Source organism: Pan troglodytes, chromosome 3 (assembly GCF_028858775.2).
Source record: "Pan troglodytes isolate AG18354 chromosome 3, NHGRI_mPanTro3-v2.0_pri, whole genome shotgun sequence".
Lineage (NCBI taxonomy): Eukaryota > Metazoa > Chordata > Mammalia > Primates > Hominidae > Pan > Pan troglodytes.
Genome location: NC_072401.2, coordinates 83,740,788 through 83,754,819, shown reverse-complemented (window position 1 = coordinate 83,754,819; position 14,032 = coordinate 83,740,788). Strand labels below are relative to the sequence as shown.

Sequence of the window (14,032 nt, the reverse complement as noted above, 5' to 3'; positions counted from 1 at the left end):
GTCTTTTTCAAAATAGGAATCACTCTGAGGAGAAAATTGGATATTACAGAAGCATTGCAAAAAGAAAACACCAAACACAACAAAACCTAATAAATTGACAGAAACGCACCTTAATAGTGGTTATTCCAATGACCTTCATGGTATTTATGAGTATTGATTTTTAAAAATTTGATTAGAAATATTTAAATTATCAAAATGATACAAATTTCATTCAAATGACAGACACAAATAGAAAGCTAGTAATCTCCCCTCACTATCCTTCCCTGAGTAAACAATTTTGAGGTGTATCTTCACATGTTTTTATATTTATATTAAAATAAACAAATATATAAAGAATATGTATAAGGCTAAGTTGTATTACATAATGTTTTCCATTATTCTACTACTATGCTCTTTAGACTTAAATATAATAGATTTTCTTCTAAGACAATAATTCAAATCTTAGTCAGTGATTCTCAACCCTTGTGCACATTAGAATTTCTAGAGGAGCTTGAAGAAAAGACATTGCCAGAGCGCCACCCCTAGAGATTCTGGTTTAATTGGCCTGGGTGGGGCCTTGGCATCAAGCTCCCCGGTTCACTCTGATGTGTAGCTCGTTAGAACCACTGATTTAAGCAATCCAAACAGGCTACATGCCTGAATTGTCCTGGTATGTACGTTCCCAGGAAGGCCCTCTGCTGAGGTAACAACACCAGTGTTTGATTGGGAGAGCTCAGGGGGGCCCAGCTACAGTTTTAAGTCTCCTCTATAAGGTTGACTCTCAGATAGGAAATGTGTTTCATCTTAAAGGATGTTACAGACAGTCATATGACTGCAAAAAGTGCTACTAGGGCCAGGAATTTCAGAGGCCATGTAAATGACAGTGTATTCTACTAGGCTGGGTTAATTCTGGGGATTAAGTTTGACTAAGTTCTAGAGATTTGTCCTTACCTGCAGATGGAGGCTTCCCTAATGGAGCATCACAGGAAGCCACACCCAGAACTTGTTTCTCCTCGTCTGGCAGAAGCACGTTCTCAGTGGGTGCAGAAACTTGTTTGGCTTCTCTTGGTCTGAGAAAATTTTCAAGCCGACCAACCAGCTCCCTGTGTCTGTACTGGTGAGCTCTTTACTAATAGTCAAACATTTGCATGCTCATTTAGTTTTCTTCACTCTTGTTGCACATCTGAGAAACACTTGAGAGAATGGAAGAGAGAGGCACAATATAGGAGAGCTGTGGAGAGTTTGGCCCCACTTTTTATATTTGTTTCAATGGGATAAAACAGGCAGCCAAGATTATTAGGTTTTGTTCTGAATTATTGGTTCGGCCTTCACTAAATGGCTTTTCCTCTTTCCAAATTAGACATTTTGAGAAACCAGACAGGTTGTTGAAACTTATTTAGAAGTTTTTTAAAAAGTTGTGAATTTTAAGCAAACGGACCTTGGCAGGTGTATGGACAAAGCCACATTATCCTGAGTAAGGGAACGGAAGGGCAAGGTGTGAGGAAAACGACGAAATCAGAATTGTAATATTTTTCCTCATTTCTTTTCTAGTCATAAAAACAGTAACAATACATATTATTTATTTATTTATTTATTTATTTTGTGGTAGGGTCTCACTCTGTCGCCCAGGCTGGAATGCAGTGGCGCGACATTTTTAGATTTGATCTCTTTTACCCTCCAAAAAATAATTGTCCAGTGTTCCACGTTTAGCTAAAGCAGTGAATTGTTAGAATTGCAGCAAAACAATGAACCAAACCGTCAACCGCGAGCAACCTGTACTTGGGAGGTGAAAGTCAGAGGTGAGATTGTAAGGGCTCTGGGTCACTGGGGCATCTGCGCTGGGCAGAAGGGCAGCTCGGTCAAACAGCTGGAGTTGGGAGCCGGTCAGTTGCCAGGCCCCGCCGCTGCTACGTCACGGAGGGCGGGGCGGTGGGCGATTGGCGGTGCACTGCAGCTCGGGCTGCTCTGCAGCCTGGCGGAGACGGGAGGAGGAGCGGAGGGAGAAGTAGGTTGCGAGCTCAGCACAGGCTCCGGCGCTGGCTCCCGCAGCTGAGTTTGGGAGATGTCTAAGTGATTTTTTTTTTTTCCCGGAAGGCAAATGGCTGGCGTGGAAGCACAACCCGCTTTCACTCTTCGAATTTGTGCTTAGCTCTTTTCTTGTACCTTGCGACTCGTGACCAACATGCTGTGATGTGTGCCGAGGGAGGAATTGGTAAGAGTGAGACGGCGAATCCCTCTGACTGTCCCAGCCTTCTGCTTCACCGCCCACCCGCTTTTCCTTTCTGTTTCTCTCTCCTGTTTCTCCCCGCTCCACTTCCCTAGTCGTGTTTAGATTTGATGACATGGCTCAAAACTACAGTTCTGGGCTGTTACTGAACTTAAAAAAAAAACAACAGAAGATAAAATGATTACACCATTTTCAATCATTTGTTAAAGGGGAATTTAAAAATCTATTTTAAATGCTGGATTTTGTAAAAAGGTAAACTGCACACGCGGGCGCACACGGGCACGTACATACACGCATTCTCACACACACACCTTTGTACACGCGGGCATACACGGGCACGCACACACACGCATTCACACACACACACACTCCTTTGTCATCCCGTTGTGAAATAAGCAGTTTAAAGAAATTTTGGTTATCTGCCTCAAAGGTGATGAAAAGGGAAGGTGTTGAAGATTTAGCCCAGCAGATTGATTCCTTAAGGTTGATTCCCTAAGGTTGATTCCTTAGGAAGAAAAAGGTGTTTGTATTGGAGCTTTCTCAGAAATAGTTTTCAAAGGAGTGCTACAAAGAAGCCCCCATGCTTCCCCCAAAACACTAACTTTAAAGAACCTAGTTGTTATTCGGGGCACCGTTTATTTTACGTTGTAAAACATGTCGTTTTAATTTACCACGTACAGCAGAGAGACATCAGTTGGTTAGGGAATGGATGGTTATTTTGGTGTCTGGGACCCTGTGCCTTTAGAAAGAATATGTTTTAACTGCTCTTATCATGCTAGCTCAGGTTTTTAAAATGTGATCTGAATAAGACCAAAGTTTCTTCTTGCGTTCTTTTCATGCTGGTTCTAAGCAGGGAGAAAAACAAGTCTGTATGGACAGAGCAAACCTCTAACTCAAAATCAACCTTGAAAGATGCATCAACAAGGACAGGGGCTCCTCATCCACCAATATTTACTTGTATCAGCCTTTAAATCATGTAGGTCACGTTTCTGTGAAGAATAGCATCATCGAAAACCCTTGCTGACTTGTGAAGAGCAAAAATCATTGCAACGGAGTAGTTCGTTCAGTGCCCGCAGCAAGAACCTCCCTCTCCGATCCACCTCAAAAAGTAATAACTGCTTCTTCTGGACTGTTTTCTATTCTCACTACAAATGCGTATCATATACCTACATTGAGATAGTTTATTTTTATTAAAATGAGGTCATTTTATACATTTGGAAAAATAACTTAGCAATATTTTAAAGTTTTAGGGAGTTTAAAAATAACATTTAATTTTCATGCTAATTTAACATTCATTAAATTGCATGAAAAAGAGGGAAAATCTAAGCACTCTAAACTAGGATGTGGGGAGTGTTTGACCCTGGCTTAGCAAAACCTGAACACTTTTCATACTTAGTGACTAAATAGAATTGAATAGGGCCGGGCGCAGTGGCTCATGCCTGTAATCCCAACACTTTGGGAGCCCGAGGCAGGCGGATCACCTGAGGTCAGGAGTTCGAGACCAGCCAGACCAACATGGTGAAACCCGTCTCTACTAAAAATACAAAATTGGCTGGGCGTGGTGGTGCATGCCTGTAATCCCAGCTACTCGGGAGGCTGAGGCAGGAGAATCGCTTGAGCCCGGGAGGCGGAGGTTGCTGTGAGTCGAGATCGGGCCATTGCACTCCAGCCTGGGCAACAAGAGCAAAACTCCGTCCCAAAAAAAAAAAAAAAAAAAAATAGGATCTCATTTATTTTGCTATTGTCAGTAAAATGAAGGGAAATGCTCAAATATGATTATAATTTATAATAGAACAGAGGTGACTCACCTGTCAGACAAATGTACTTCCTATAATTGACTTTTTAAATTAAGGGTTAAAAAAATGTACACATATTCAAGCCTTCATTACATGTTTTCTTTATTGTCTGATATAGTTGGAAGTAGTTCTTCTAATGAAGAAGAATCAAAGAAAATGCTACAAGTAAGATTGTCTGAGAATTCTCACAGAACAATGCATTGATAAATACAAATTTAATAGTGCTTGAAGAAAAGGAGAATTGATTTATCAACTCTAGGAATAAATATATGTGTGCTGGATGCTATCACTATTCCTCGTCAGTTATTCCTTCGATATTTTCTTAGATAAATTTATTTCATTTCAGAAATCATTTTAGCCATAGAAACAATACTTTTTTATCGCTTTGCAGAATAAGGACTAACAGTGATGCTAGTTTTGTAAAAGAGTTGTGGCCTTAATGGAATTTTTTTAATGCTACTCAATAAAAGGTATATCAATACAACTATTTGAGGCAATTACGTGGTATTATGTATTAAAACCTGTGAATGTTGGGCCAGGTACAGTGGCTCATGCTTGTAATCCTAGCACTTTGGAAGGCTGAGGCAGAAAGATCCCTTAAGCTCAAGGGTTCAAATATCTGCATGGTCCCATTTTGCTCCCATCTCTACAAAAACAAAACAAAACCTGTGAATGTTCATAGCCTTTGACTAAGTGATCTTGGGTCTAAAAATATAGCCTAAGGAAATAATATGAATCGCATATGAAGATTTATAAATGTTTATTACCATCTTATCTGTAATACAAAAAATGGAAACAAAGCCCCAATAACAAAATATTTAAATAAATTAGTGTAGTTTATATATCTATATTGATAAAACTCAGTTACAAAAGTTTTTTAAAAATTTAATGACTTGGAAATATACTTGCAATGTATTCCGTAAAAAAGTGAAATTTAATATATTATCTTATGTGTAAAATATAATTTTGAAATAAATATATAAAATTCATTTAATCAAAAATACTTATTAAGCTGTTACTCTAAGACAATGTCCTAAATTAATAAGGATTGAAAAAGATTAATGCAGTTCCTGTTTGCATACAAGTTTCTTTTGCATCAGTAGGCATATCCATTAAAATATCATATTTCCCCCACCCCCTAGAAAATGTATTCCTAGGTGGTAAAGTTACAGCTTGATTTTCTTTTTTATATTTTTCCTAATATTCCAAAATCTTTTAAAGCAACTGTTATTTTTATACGACAAAATACCACTTTCAGAAATATCACTGAGAAATATAATAAGCAAAAAAAAAAAAAAAAGATAAATGGTAAGCTCTGTATTTTACATGCTCCCTTTAAAAAGATACTATAAAAAGCAGTGCAAGATTGCTATGGTCTAAATGTTTGTTCCCTCCCTTTCTGAATTCATATGTTGATTCCCAATCCCCAGTGTGAGGGTAGTAGGAGGTACAGCCTTTGGAATATGATTAGATTATGAGAAAGGATTCCTCATGAATGGGATTAGTGCCCTCATAAAAGAGGCCACAAAGAGCTGCCTTGCCCCTTCCACCATGGGAGGATGCAGTGAGAAGGTGCCACCTATGAATCAGAAAGTGAGCTCTCACCAGACACAGTATCTGCTGGCGCCTTGATTTTGGACTTCCCAGCCTCTAGAACTTTAGGAAATAACTTTTGATTGTTTACAAATCACCTAGTTTATGGTAATTTGTTATAGCAGCCCAAATGGACTAAGACAGAGACAGATGAATACTGCTATACAAATGATCCCCAATGAGAAATAGATATAAATGAGCAATTCGCAAAAGACAAAAAATTTTAATTGTCTAAGGTTAGGGTAGAGGGGATGTTAACCTCCCAATAATCAAAGAATCCCAGCAGAGCGATAAATTACCACATTTTCACACATCACATTAACAAACGTGGACAACAAATCAAAATGTATCATTTTGTTGGGAAAATTATTCAGTAATATGAGAAAATATTCATGATATGGAAAAATGTTTATGGTGTGAGAAGTGGATAAAAGCAAGTTACAAAATGATATCCTAGTTTTGAAAAAAAAATCAACCTATGCACAGAACCCAATTTATTGGTGGGGAATAAACCAAAGATTAATAGTATTTATATTTGGGTGGTAGGATTATAGTTGATTTGTACTTTTTCTCATGGTGTTAATATATAGTCCTAAAGTTTCTGCAGTGACTTATATTTTAGTTATCAGAGAAAACAAGTCACTATCCTAATGAAGCAATTAGTCCTAGTATAAAGAGCACATATATGATATTATATATCCCCTCTTTCACAAAGTCCCCCGTCTCCCTTATTGTGTGTACTTTTATGTTAGGTATCATTATTTCTGAGTTATTTCTCTGATGAGAACATTTGGATTATAAGGGAAATCACAAAACAAAGCTATTCTGCTCACATTCACTGTTTCGCCTCCACCTATTTTCTAAAATAATAAGCAGTGTTGAACAGATTTGAGCTTTACTTCCCTTTAATTTCCTGTTGATTTCATTTGCCAGGGCCTATGGCTGATAGGTTTTAATTAAATACTCCTTAATTTCTTTTTCTAAAGTCTGCTTATTCAGCTTAAGGCCTTTTTGAATGAGGAAGATGGGTACTACTACATTCCTCTTAGTAAAACTTACAAGGTTTTAACTCTTTAGTTAGGCTAGGTAATACAAATCATAATTTTCTTGGTTATGAGAAGGAAAGTGAAAATCAATTTTGACCTGTCTCAAAATGTTGTGAAATCTTTTTCTTTGATTTATAGGATTCATAACTACTTAGCTTGTGTTTTTAAACTTTCATTTCCCCTTAATTAGACTATAATAATATAGTTAGAAGGTTTTAGTTAACATTTTAAATTATAACATCCCTTCTTCTTTACTAAATTCTTTCCTAGAGAGATGTCCTCAGATATTTTCTTCACAAATATTCTATTTATCTGTGATGTCCTTTAGCTAGAAATCAACATTTCTGCCTTGCCAAGGTCGAAAAATGATTGCCTGAATCTGAAGCATTATTATACTTTTAAGATCCCTAAGCCAAGGACTAAGAAAAAAGTGAAATGCTTTCAATGGGATATGGAAACTCTGAAAGGTAATTTTTACTTTGAGTCCCAGACTGGCTTTCTGCTCCCAGATTGTCTTACTTCATTTGAATCAGGCTAGTGCATGAGAAGAAGTATGGTGGTCCCAAATGCCTAATTTGTCACATCTTCTTTGCCTGCTTGATTTGGGTCATGGTCAGGATGGATGGGTTGATGATAGGAATATGTGGATATGTGGTATTAGGATGTAGGATTGGTAATGGGCAGAGGACAGGAGTGGAGCCAGCACGGGTGGTATAGGGCAAGTGAAGAACACGAGAGTGTGGCTCATGCCAGATTGTTGTGTTGCCCTTGTCAGCCAGTAGGATTGCTGTTGTCACAGATGTGTGCTCAGAGATGCCTTAGGAAGTCTCTAATGATCCTACTCCTTGTTAGGTAATTGGCAAACTGTCTTGTGAAGCACATTATTCAGGTTTTCCAGATGAGTCGTCCTTCCTTTTCTCCCTTTCAATGTATTGTTCACACTTCTTGCAAATACATCTTTTTTTTTTTTCAGTCAGAAGTCTTTTATTTTATTTATTTTGTTAACACCTCTGATGCCATGTGTTCATAGGGAAGAGGTTCCAGCAGCTCAGGTTCCTTCCCATTGGCTCTCACAAAGTGTGCTTCTCTGGGTGGAGCAGGCTGGTGCTTCAGTTGAACCCAGGTACTTTTCTCTTTGGCTTTTTTCTTTTTCTGATCATTTTCCTTCATGCGTTTCAGGAAGGTATCTCGCCTATTAGAGTGCTTAATGTGCTCAATATGCACATTAATTCTCTTGGCAAGAATCTTGCCCTTAACTTGTTTACAACAATGCCAACAGCACGCTGGGGAACCTTGTAGACTCTTCCAGTTTTGCCAGTAACACTGGTGGGGCATTCCTTTTTGAACAGTACCCATTCCCTTGAAATCTCCAATATCACGTCTCTTATAGATTCACAGGTATGTGGCCAAAGGAACAACTCCATGTTTTCTAAAAGGCCTAGAGAACATGTATGGGGTGCCGCTCCTCTTTCCCTTTGTGTTTGTCATTTTGGCGAATTACTGGAAGATGGTGGTTCTGGCCAAAAGGAAGTGCAAATAAATCTTATAAATGTCTGTATCATATCACAGTCTTCTCGGATATCTTTGGCAATTTCCCATATTCTTCATCTTAGCAAGTCAGGGCTTCAGTTTGGTCCCAACCTAGATTTTCATTTAATTTCGCATCACTTCTTAATTTGTACTTGAAACTGCTGCCATATTGAACTACTCATTGTTACTTAAATAAACAGTCTCCACCCTCCTTGTCTCCTTGACTTTTCTAAAATCTATAAATCTCTTCTGTCAGGATTCTAAACCAGGCTCACTTATAATACCTTCTTTTCTGGGAAGCCTTTCCTCTTCTTCCTTTCTATCCTCTGACCTCGTACCATGCTTTCTCATAAGACTTTCTGGTTTCCCTAAATTCATATACTGCACGATTATCCTAATTTTATCTTTTTTTATTGAACTAAATACTTGACCTGTGCTGGGGCTAGTTTATTCATTCCCAAAGCACTCAGCACTGTGCCTAGGACAAGGTAAAATAAATGTACCTTAGAAAATAAACTCCTAGAAGGCAGATAATTTTGTCCGTTTTGTTCCCTGGTTTATTTCCAGTATCGATAACAATGCCTGGCATATAGTAGGAGTGCCAAAAATATTAGTTGAAAGATTGAAATTACTGAGCACCTTCAGTGTGTTAGGCACAGTGCATTGTTTAATAAATCTCTTTACAAAATTGTGTGAGGTGGTGATATTATTTCCATTTTACAGATTTGGAAACTGATGCTCAGAAAGGCTAAAAGCCTGTGGTAAAGGGACAACTGTGAATCTGTTTGCCAAACTTGTGTTCATTCTGCTAATTGGTATTAGCAATTTGTTGCAGTTTTGAAAATAGCTAATTATATTATCAGTACTTATTCAAAATAAATGTAGTGTGATGTGTAGGTACCATTGAGTAAATTATTGGTATCGGGTATTTATCATGAATCTATTTTATAATTCCAATGAAGATCAACTTGTTTTTAATACCATTTGTAGTTTTGATCTGCCTCTTATTTGTGTTTATATACTATTCTTAGTAATACTTATAGGCCTCAGGTGCAGTTTAAATATATGTGTTGAGACAGTTTAAGTAATTGACATGTGTAATCCATGCTTTCATTGCATTAAGTCATGTGCTGAAGTAATTTTTAGCCACTGTGAAATAATGCTTCTCTATGTAATAATTATATTAATATTAATTCATCCACTAGCTTCCAAAAGAAAATCTTTAATACATTTTTGAAATTAATTAAATCTTTCATCTATCAGACTGAATTTTCCTTTTTATAGTTTAAACAAAATAACTAATGTTACCACCTATCTATCTTCATCATATATCCAGTAATATGCTATATTCTTTAAAGAAAATAACAGAATATAATTCAGAATTTTAGTCTCTAATGTGCCTATTTGCCTCATCTGTATAGCTTGAGCTAATAATCTGTGGGAGACCTTTAGAAAACCTTTGATGTAGTCTATTGATATAACCTTTTGATCTTACAATTTTTCAGGGGCTAAATTCTTTCCATTTCAGCTACAAATAACTCTACTTTCCTATTCATTATTCTTTTTATCTCTTACCATTAATCTTTCTTTTAAGCATGTTATTTTCCTTTGCTTTTTAAAAACTTCTGTAGTTACCCAAACAGAAAATAATTGCCCTATTTCTTGTATATAAGAAAAGTAGTTTCACTGATTATTTAAACAATAATATATACATCATTGGTATGGGAAAGATTAGCTGCATAAAAATCATATTTAATGGTAATGACTTCATGGGGAAAATACACAGTCCCTGACTTATGATGGTTCAACTTATGATTTTTCCAGTTTATGATGATGCAAAAGAGATACACATTTAGTAGAAACCATACTTCAATTCCCATACAACCATTCTGTCTTTCGCTTCCAGTATAGTATTCGATAAAGTACATGAGATATTTAACACTTGATTATAAAGTAGGCTTTTTGTTAGATGACTTTGTCCAACTGTATGCTAATATAAGTGTTCTGAGCACATTTAAAGTAAGCTCAGCTAAGCTGTGATGTTCAGTAGGTTAGTGTATGACATGCCCTTTTGACTTATGATATTTTCATTTACCATGGGTTTATGAATGAGCATCTGCATTCATTAATTAAAAATAAGTCCAGAGTAGATTTGAGCTGCCTAGGTCTATGATTTTCAAAGTGTGGCCCCCAGAGTAGGCCCCATCAGTATCACTTGAGCTTGTTAGAATGCAAATTATCAGGCCACTGCAGAGCTACTGAATCAGAGAAACTGGTGTGATTGTGTGCTTGGGTTGGGGAGGGGGCGGCAGGGAGGGCAGAATCTGTGTTTTAACAAGCTCTCTATGTGATTGATCTGTGATAAAGCTGGAGACCACAGGCTTGGAGTAAGATCCTCAGGTGAGCAGGCCAGTATATTCACTGGGTTTGACAGGTAGGTATCTGACTTAAAAGGTCTCTGGGAAAGGGGATTTCATTTACTTTCCTGTATGCTGTTTCAGATACCTCTGTGTTATTACTAAGCTGGCTGCAAAAGTCATTAATTTAATACATGAAACTGAAAACGACAGTCAGAAACACAATGTTCAACACTTAAAGGTTTGTGTTGGATAGGTTTTATGTTATTATTTGCTTCTTGGCAACAGATTCCCTTTAAAAAAACAGAATTAAACTGAACTTTTGTGCAAATGTTTCATAAGGGAAAAAGAGTAAGACTTTTTCCCCCCAGTTCTTTGATCTTGGCTGTATTTGGGGATAATGATTGAAAGAAGCAAATGTGAATCTTATGACTTTCAGTAGAGAATTTGTGCCTAGGGAATCAAGTTTTCTTAGCGATCCTGCATGCTTTTGAAGTGGTAAGGAACGATACGCCTACTGTGACCGTTAAAGTTGTAATTAATTAACTCTGTAAAATTAAAATGCAAGCATAAAAATATTTTCATAGTGCATCTGTAAACAACATAGGCTGTATTCTTTTAATATACTTTGGATCTAATAAAGTTAGATTAAGTACCTCATTTATTGCTGGAAATTCTATATCCCAGCTCACTTTATCTTAATGGGCCCATGTGATGTTGAATGTGGTCATTTTGGAATGTTGTAGATTGGTCATGTTATGAAGATATTAGAAATAAGCAGAAAGAATTTTGAAATAGGCTCTTAATTAGGAATTGAAAATTTTCTTACCTACAAACTTTTATTTTCCCACTGACTTTAATTTTCTAAAGAGCAATGAAGGTGATATTTGAAAAGTATAACTGACTTATTTTTGAGATTTTTGTATTACTTTCACATCAAAAACTCTATATGCCCTACATAAGTATAGGTGTAAAAATGTTTTATTGAAACAATTATCTGAGCTTTCTTTCGCAGACTACCATTTAAATTCTGTTTTCACAACTAATTTTCAGAAAGAAGAGTCTCCCAAAACTATATTGACATTTAAGTATGCTATTTATTGCAATTTAGCCAGACATTTATAAGGTAACTTTTAGTAATTATCTTTTGGTAAAAACAAGAAACAAAAACCCCAAAACTGAACGCTTTAATTAATTAGCTTTGCAACATTTATAATTACATGTAATGCTTCTTTGCAGGAACACACATATTTGCCTTTATCAAGAAGCTTATACACTAAACTATGTTGAACTTACATGTCAGGAAACTTATATACTAAGTTAAACATAATTTCTGGTTTAATATTGAGTATAGCATTATTAGTATGTACACATGTTACCCATGGCCTTATGTGTGACCATTCATTTTCAGTATTGAAGCAGCACGCTTGGCTTGCATTTTATGAAGTTGTGCTTTAAAAAAAAAGGAAAGAAAAAAAAGACTTAAAGGAATGCACCTCTTTTCCACATCTTAAATGTAAAAGCAATACATTAAGTTCTGTGTATAGGCTTCATGATTATATGAAGTTTCATCAAAATTTAACTTTTTGATTAAAATGAAGATCTGTTTTCTAATTCCAAAATAAGTATATGTGTTAATGGTAAAAAAAACATGGAGAGTATAAAAACACTGAAAAAATTAAAATCTGCTATTAATAGACTATCCCAAAATAACCACTGTTAATGTTTTTAAAAATATTTTATTTGAAATTCTTCCATGTTTATATATTGTATATATTCATAGTTGAGATTATACTTGTATACAGGTCTAAATCATGCTTTAAAACTTTATAAACTTTAAGCATTTTATGAGTCATTAAAAATTCTTTTAAGCAACTTTTTTTTTTTTTTTTTGAAATGCAGTTTCACTCTTGTTGCTTAGGCTGGAGTGCAATGGTGCAATCTCGGCTCACTGCAACCTCCATCTCCCGTTTTCAAGCAATTCTTCTGCCTCAGCCTCCCCAGCAGCTGGGATTACCGGCATGCGCCACCGCGCCTGGCTAATTTTGTATTTTTAGTAGAGATGGGGTTTCTCCATGTTGGTCAGGCTGGTCGCGAACTCCTGACCTGAGGTGATCTGCCCACCTCGGCCTCCTAAAGTGTTAGAATTACAGGTGTGAGCCACCATGCCCAGCCTAAACATCATTTTTAACAGCTGTCTTATATTTCCATTAGAAATAGATTTAACACAATTAGATATAATGCAGTCAACAATTTCTCTATTTCTCAACATTTGTGTAGTGACTTTCCTTTTTTTTTTTTTTTTTTTTTTTTTGAGACGGAGTTTCACTCTTGTGGCCCAGGCTGGAGTGCAATGGCATGATCTCAGCTCACAGCAACCTCCGCCTCCCGGGTTCAAGCCATTCTCCTGCCTCAGCCTCCGGAGTAGCTGGGATTACAGGCATGGGCCACCACGCCCGGCTAATTTTGTATTTTTAGTAGAGATGGTGTTTCTCCATGTTGGTCAGGCTGGTCGCGAACTCCTGACCTGAGGTGATCTGCCCACCTCGGCCTCCTAAAGTGTTAGAATTACAGGTGTGAGCCACCATGCCCAGCCTAAACATCATTTTTAACAGCTGTCTTATATTTCCATTAGAAATAGATTTAACACAATTAGATATAATGCAGTCAACAATTTCTCTATTTCTCAACATTTGTGTAGTGACTTTCCTTTTTTTTTTTTTTTTTTTTTTTTTTTTTGAGACGGAGTTTCACTCTTGTGGCCCAGGCTGGAGTGCAATGGCATGATCTCAGCTCACAGCAACCTCCGCCTCCCGGGTTCAAGCCATTCTCCTGCCTCAGCCTCCGGAGTAGCTGGGATTACCGGCATGCGCCACCGCGCCTGGCTAATTTTGTATTTTTAGTAGAGATGGGGTTTCTCCATGTTGGTCAGGCTGGTCGCGAACTCCTGACCTGAGGTGATCTGCCCACCTCGGCCTCCTAAAGTGTTAGAATTACAGGTGTGAGCCACCATGCCCAGCCTAAACATCATTTTTAACAGCTGTCTTATATTTCCATTAGAAATAGATTTAACACAATTAGATATAATGCAGTCAACAATTTCTCTATTTCTCAACATTTGTGTAGTGACTTTCCTTTTTTTTTTTTTTTTTTTTTTTTTTTTTGAGACGGAGTTTCACTCTTGTGGCCCAGGCTGGAGTGCAATGGCATGATCTCAGCTCACAGCAACCTCCGCCTCCCGGGTTCAAGCCATTCTCCTGCCTCAGCCTCCGGAGTAGCTGGGATTACAGGCATGGGCCACCACGCCCGGCTAATTTTGTATTTTTAGTAGAGATGGTGTTTCTCCATGTTGGTCAGGCTGGTCGCGAACTCCTGACCTGAGGTGATCTGCCCACCTCGGCCTCCTAAAGTGTTAGAATTACAGGTGTGAGCCACCATGCCCAGCCTAAACATCATTTTTAACAGCTGTCTTATATTTCCATTAGAAATAGATTTAACACAATT

The 14,032-nt window shown here is 37.2% G+C and overlaps 1 protein-coding gene across 11 annotated transcripts in view; it reads left to right on the top strand.

Annotated features, from left to right (window-relative positions):
- The first annotated feature begins 1,167 nt into the window (after nt 1–1,167).
- ATP10D (ATPase phospholipid transporting 10D (putative)) overlaps nt 1,168–14,032 on the top strand; it is a 113,810-nt gene continuing 100,945 nt past the window's right edge. Inside the window, exons 1-3 of one of the 11 annotated variants that reach the window (XM_063808916.1) lie at nt 1,957–2,191; nt 3,187–3,314; nt 6,970–7,108. In XM_063808916.1, coding sequence (XP_063664986.1) covers nt 7,077–7,108 — 32 coding nt within the window. In that variant the 5' untranslated portion in view covers nt 1,957–2,191; nt 3,187–3,314; nt 6,970–7,076. Of the gene's footprint in view, nt 1,779–1,898; nt 2,192–3,186; nt 3,315–6,969; nt 7,109–10,417; nt 10,606–14,032 lie in introns of those variants that run through there. The other 10 variants (XM_063808919.1, XM_063808918.1, XM_063808922.1 and 7 more) reach the window with 10 other exon arrangements.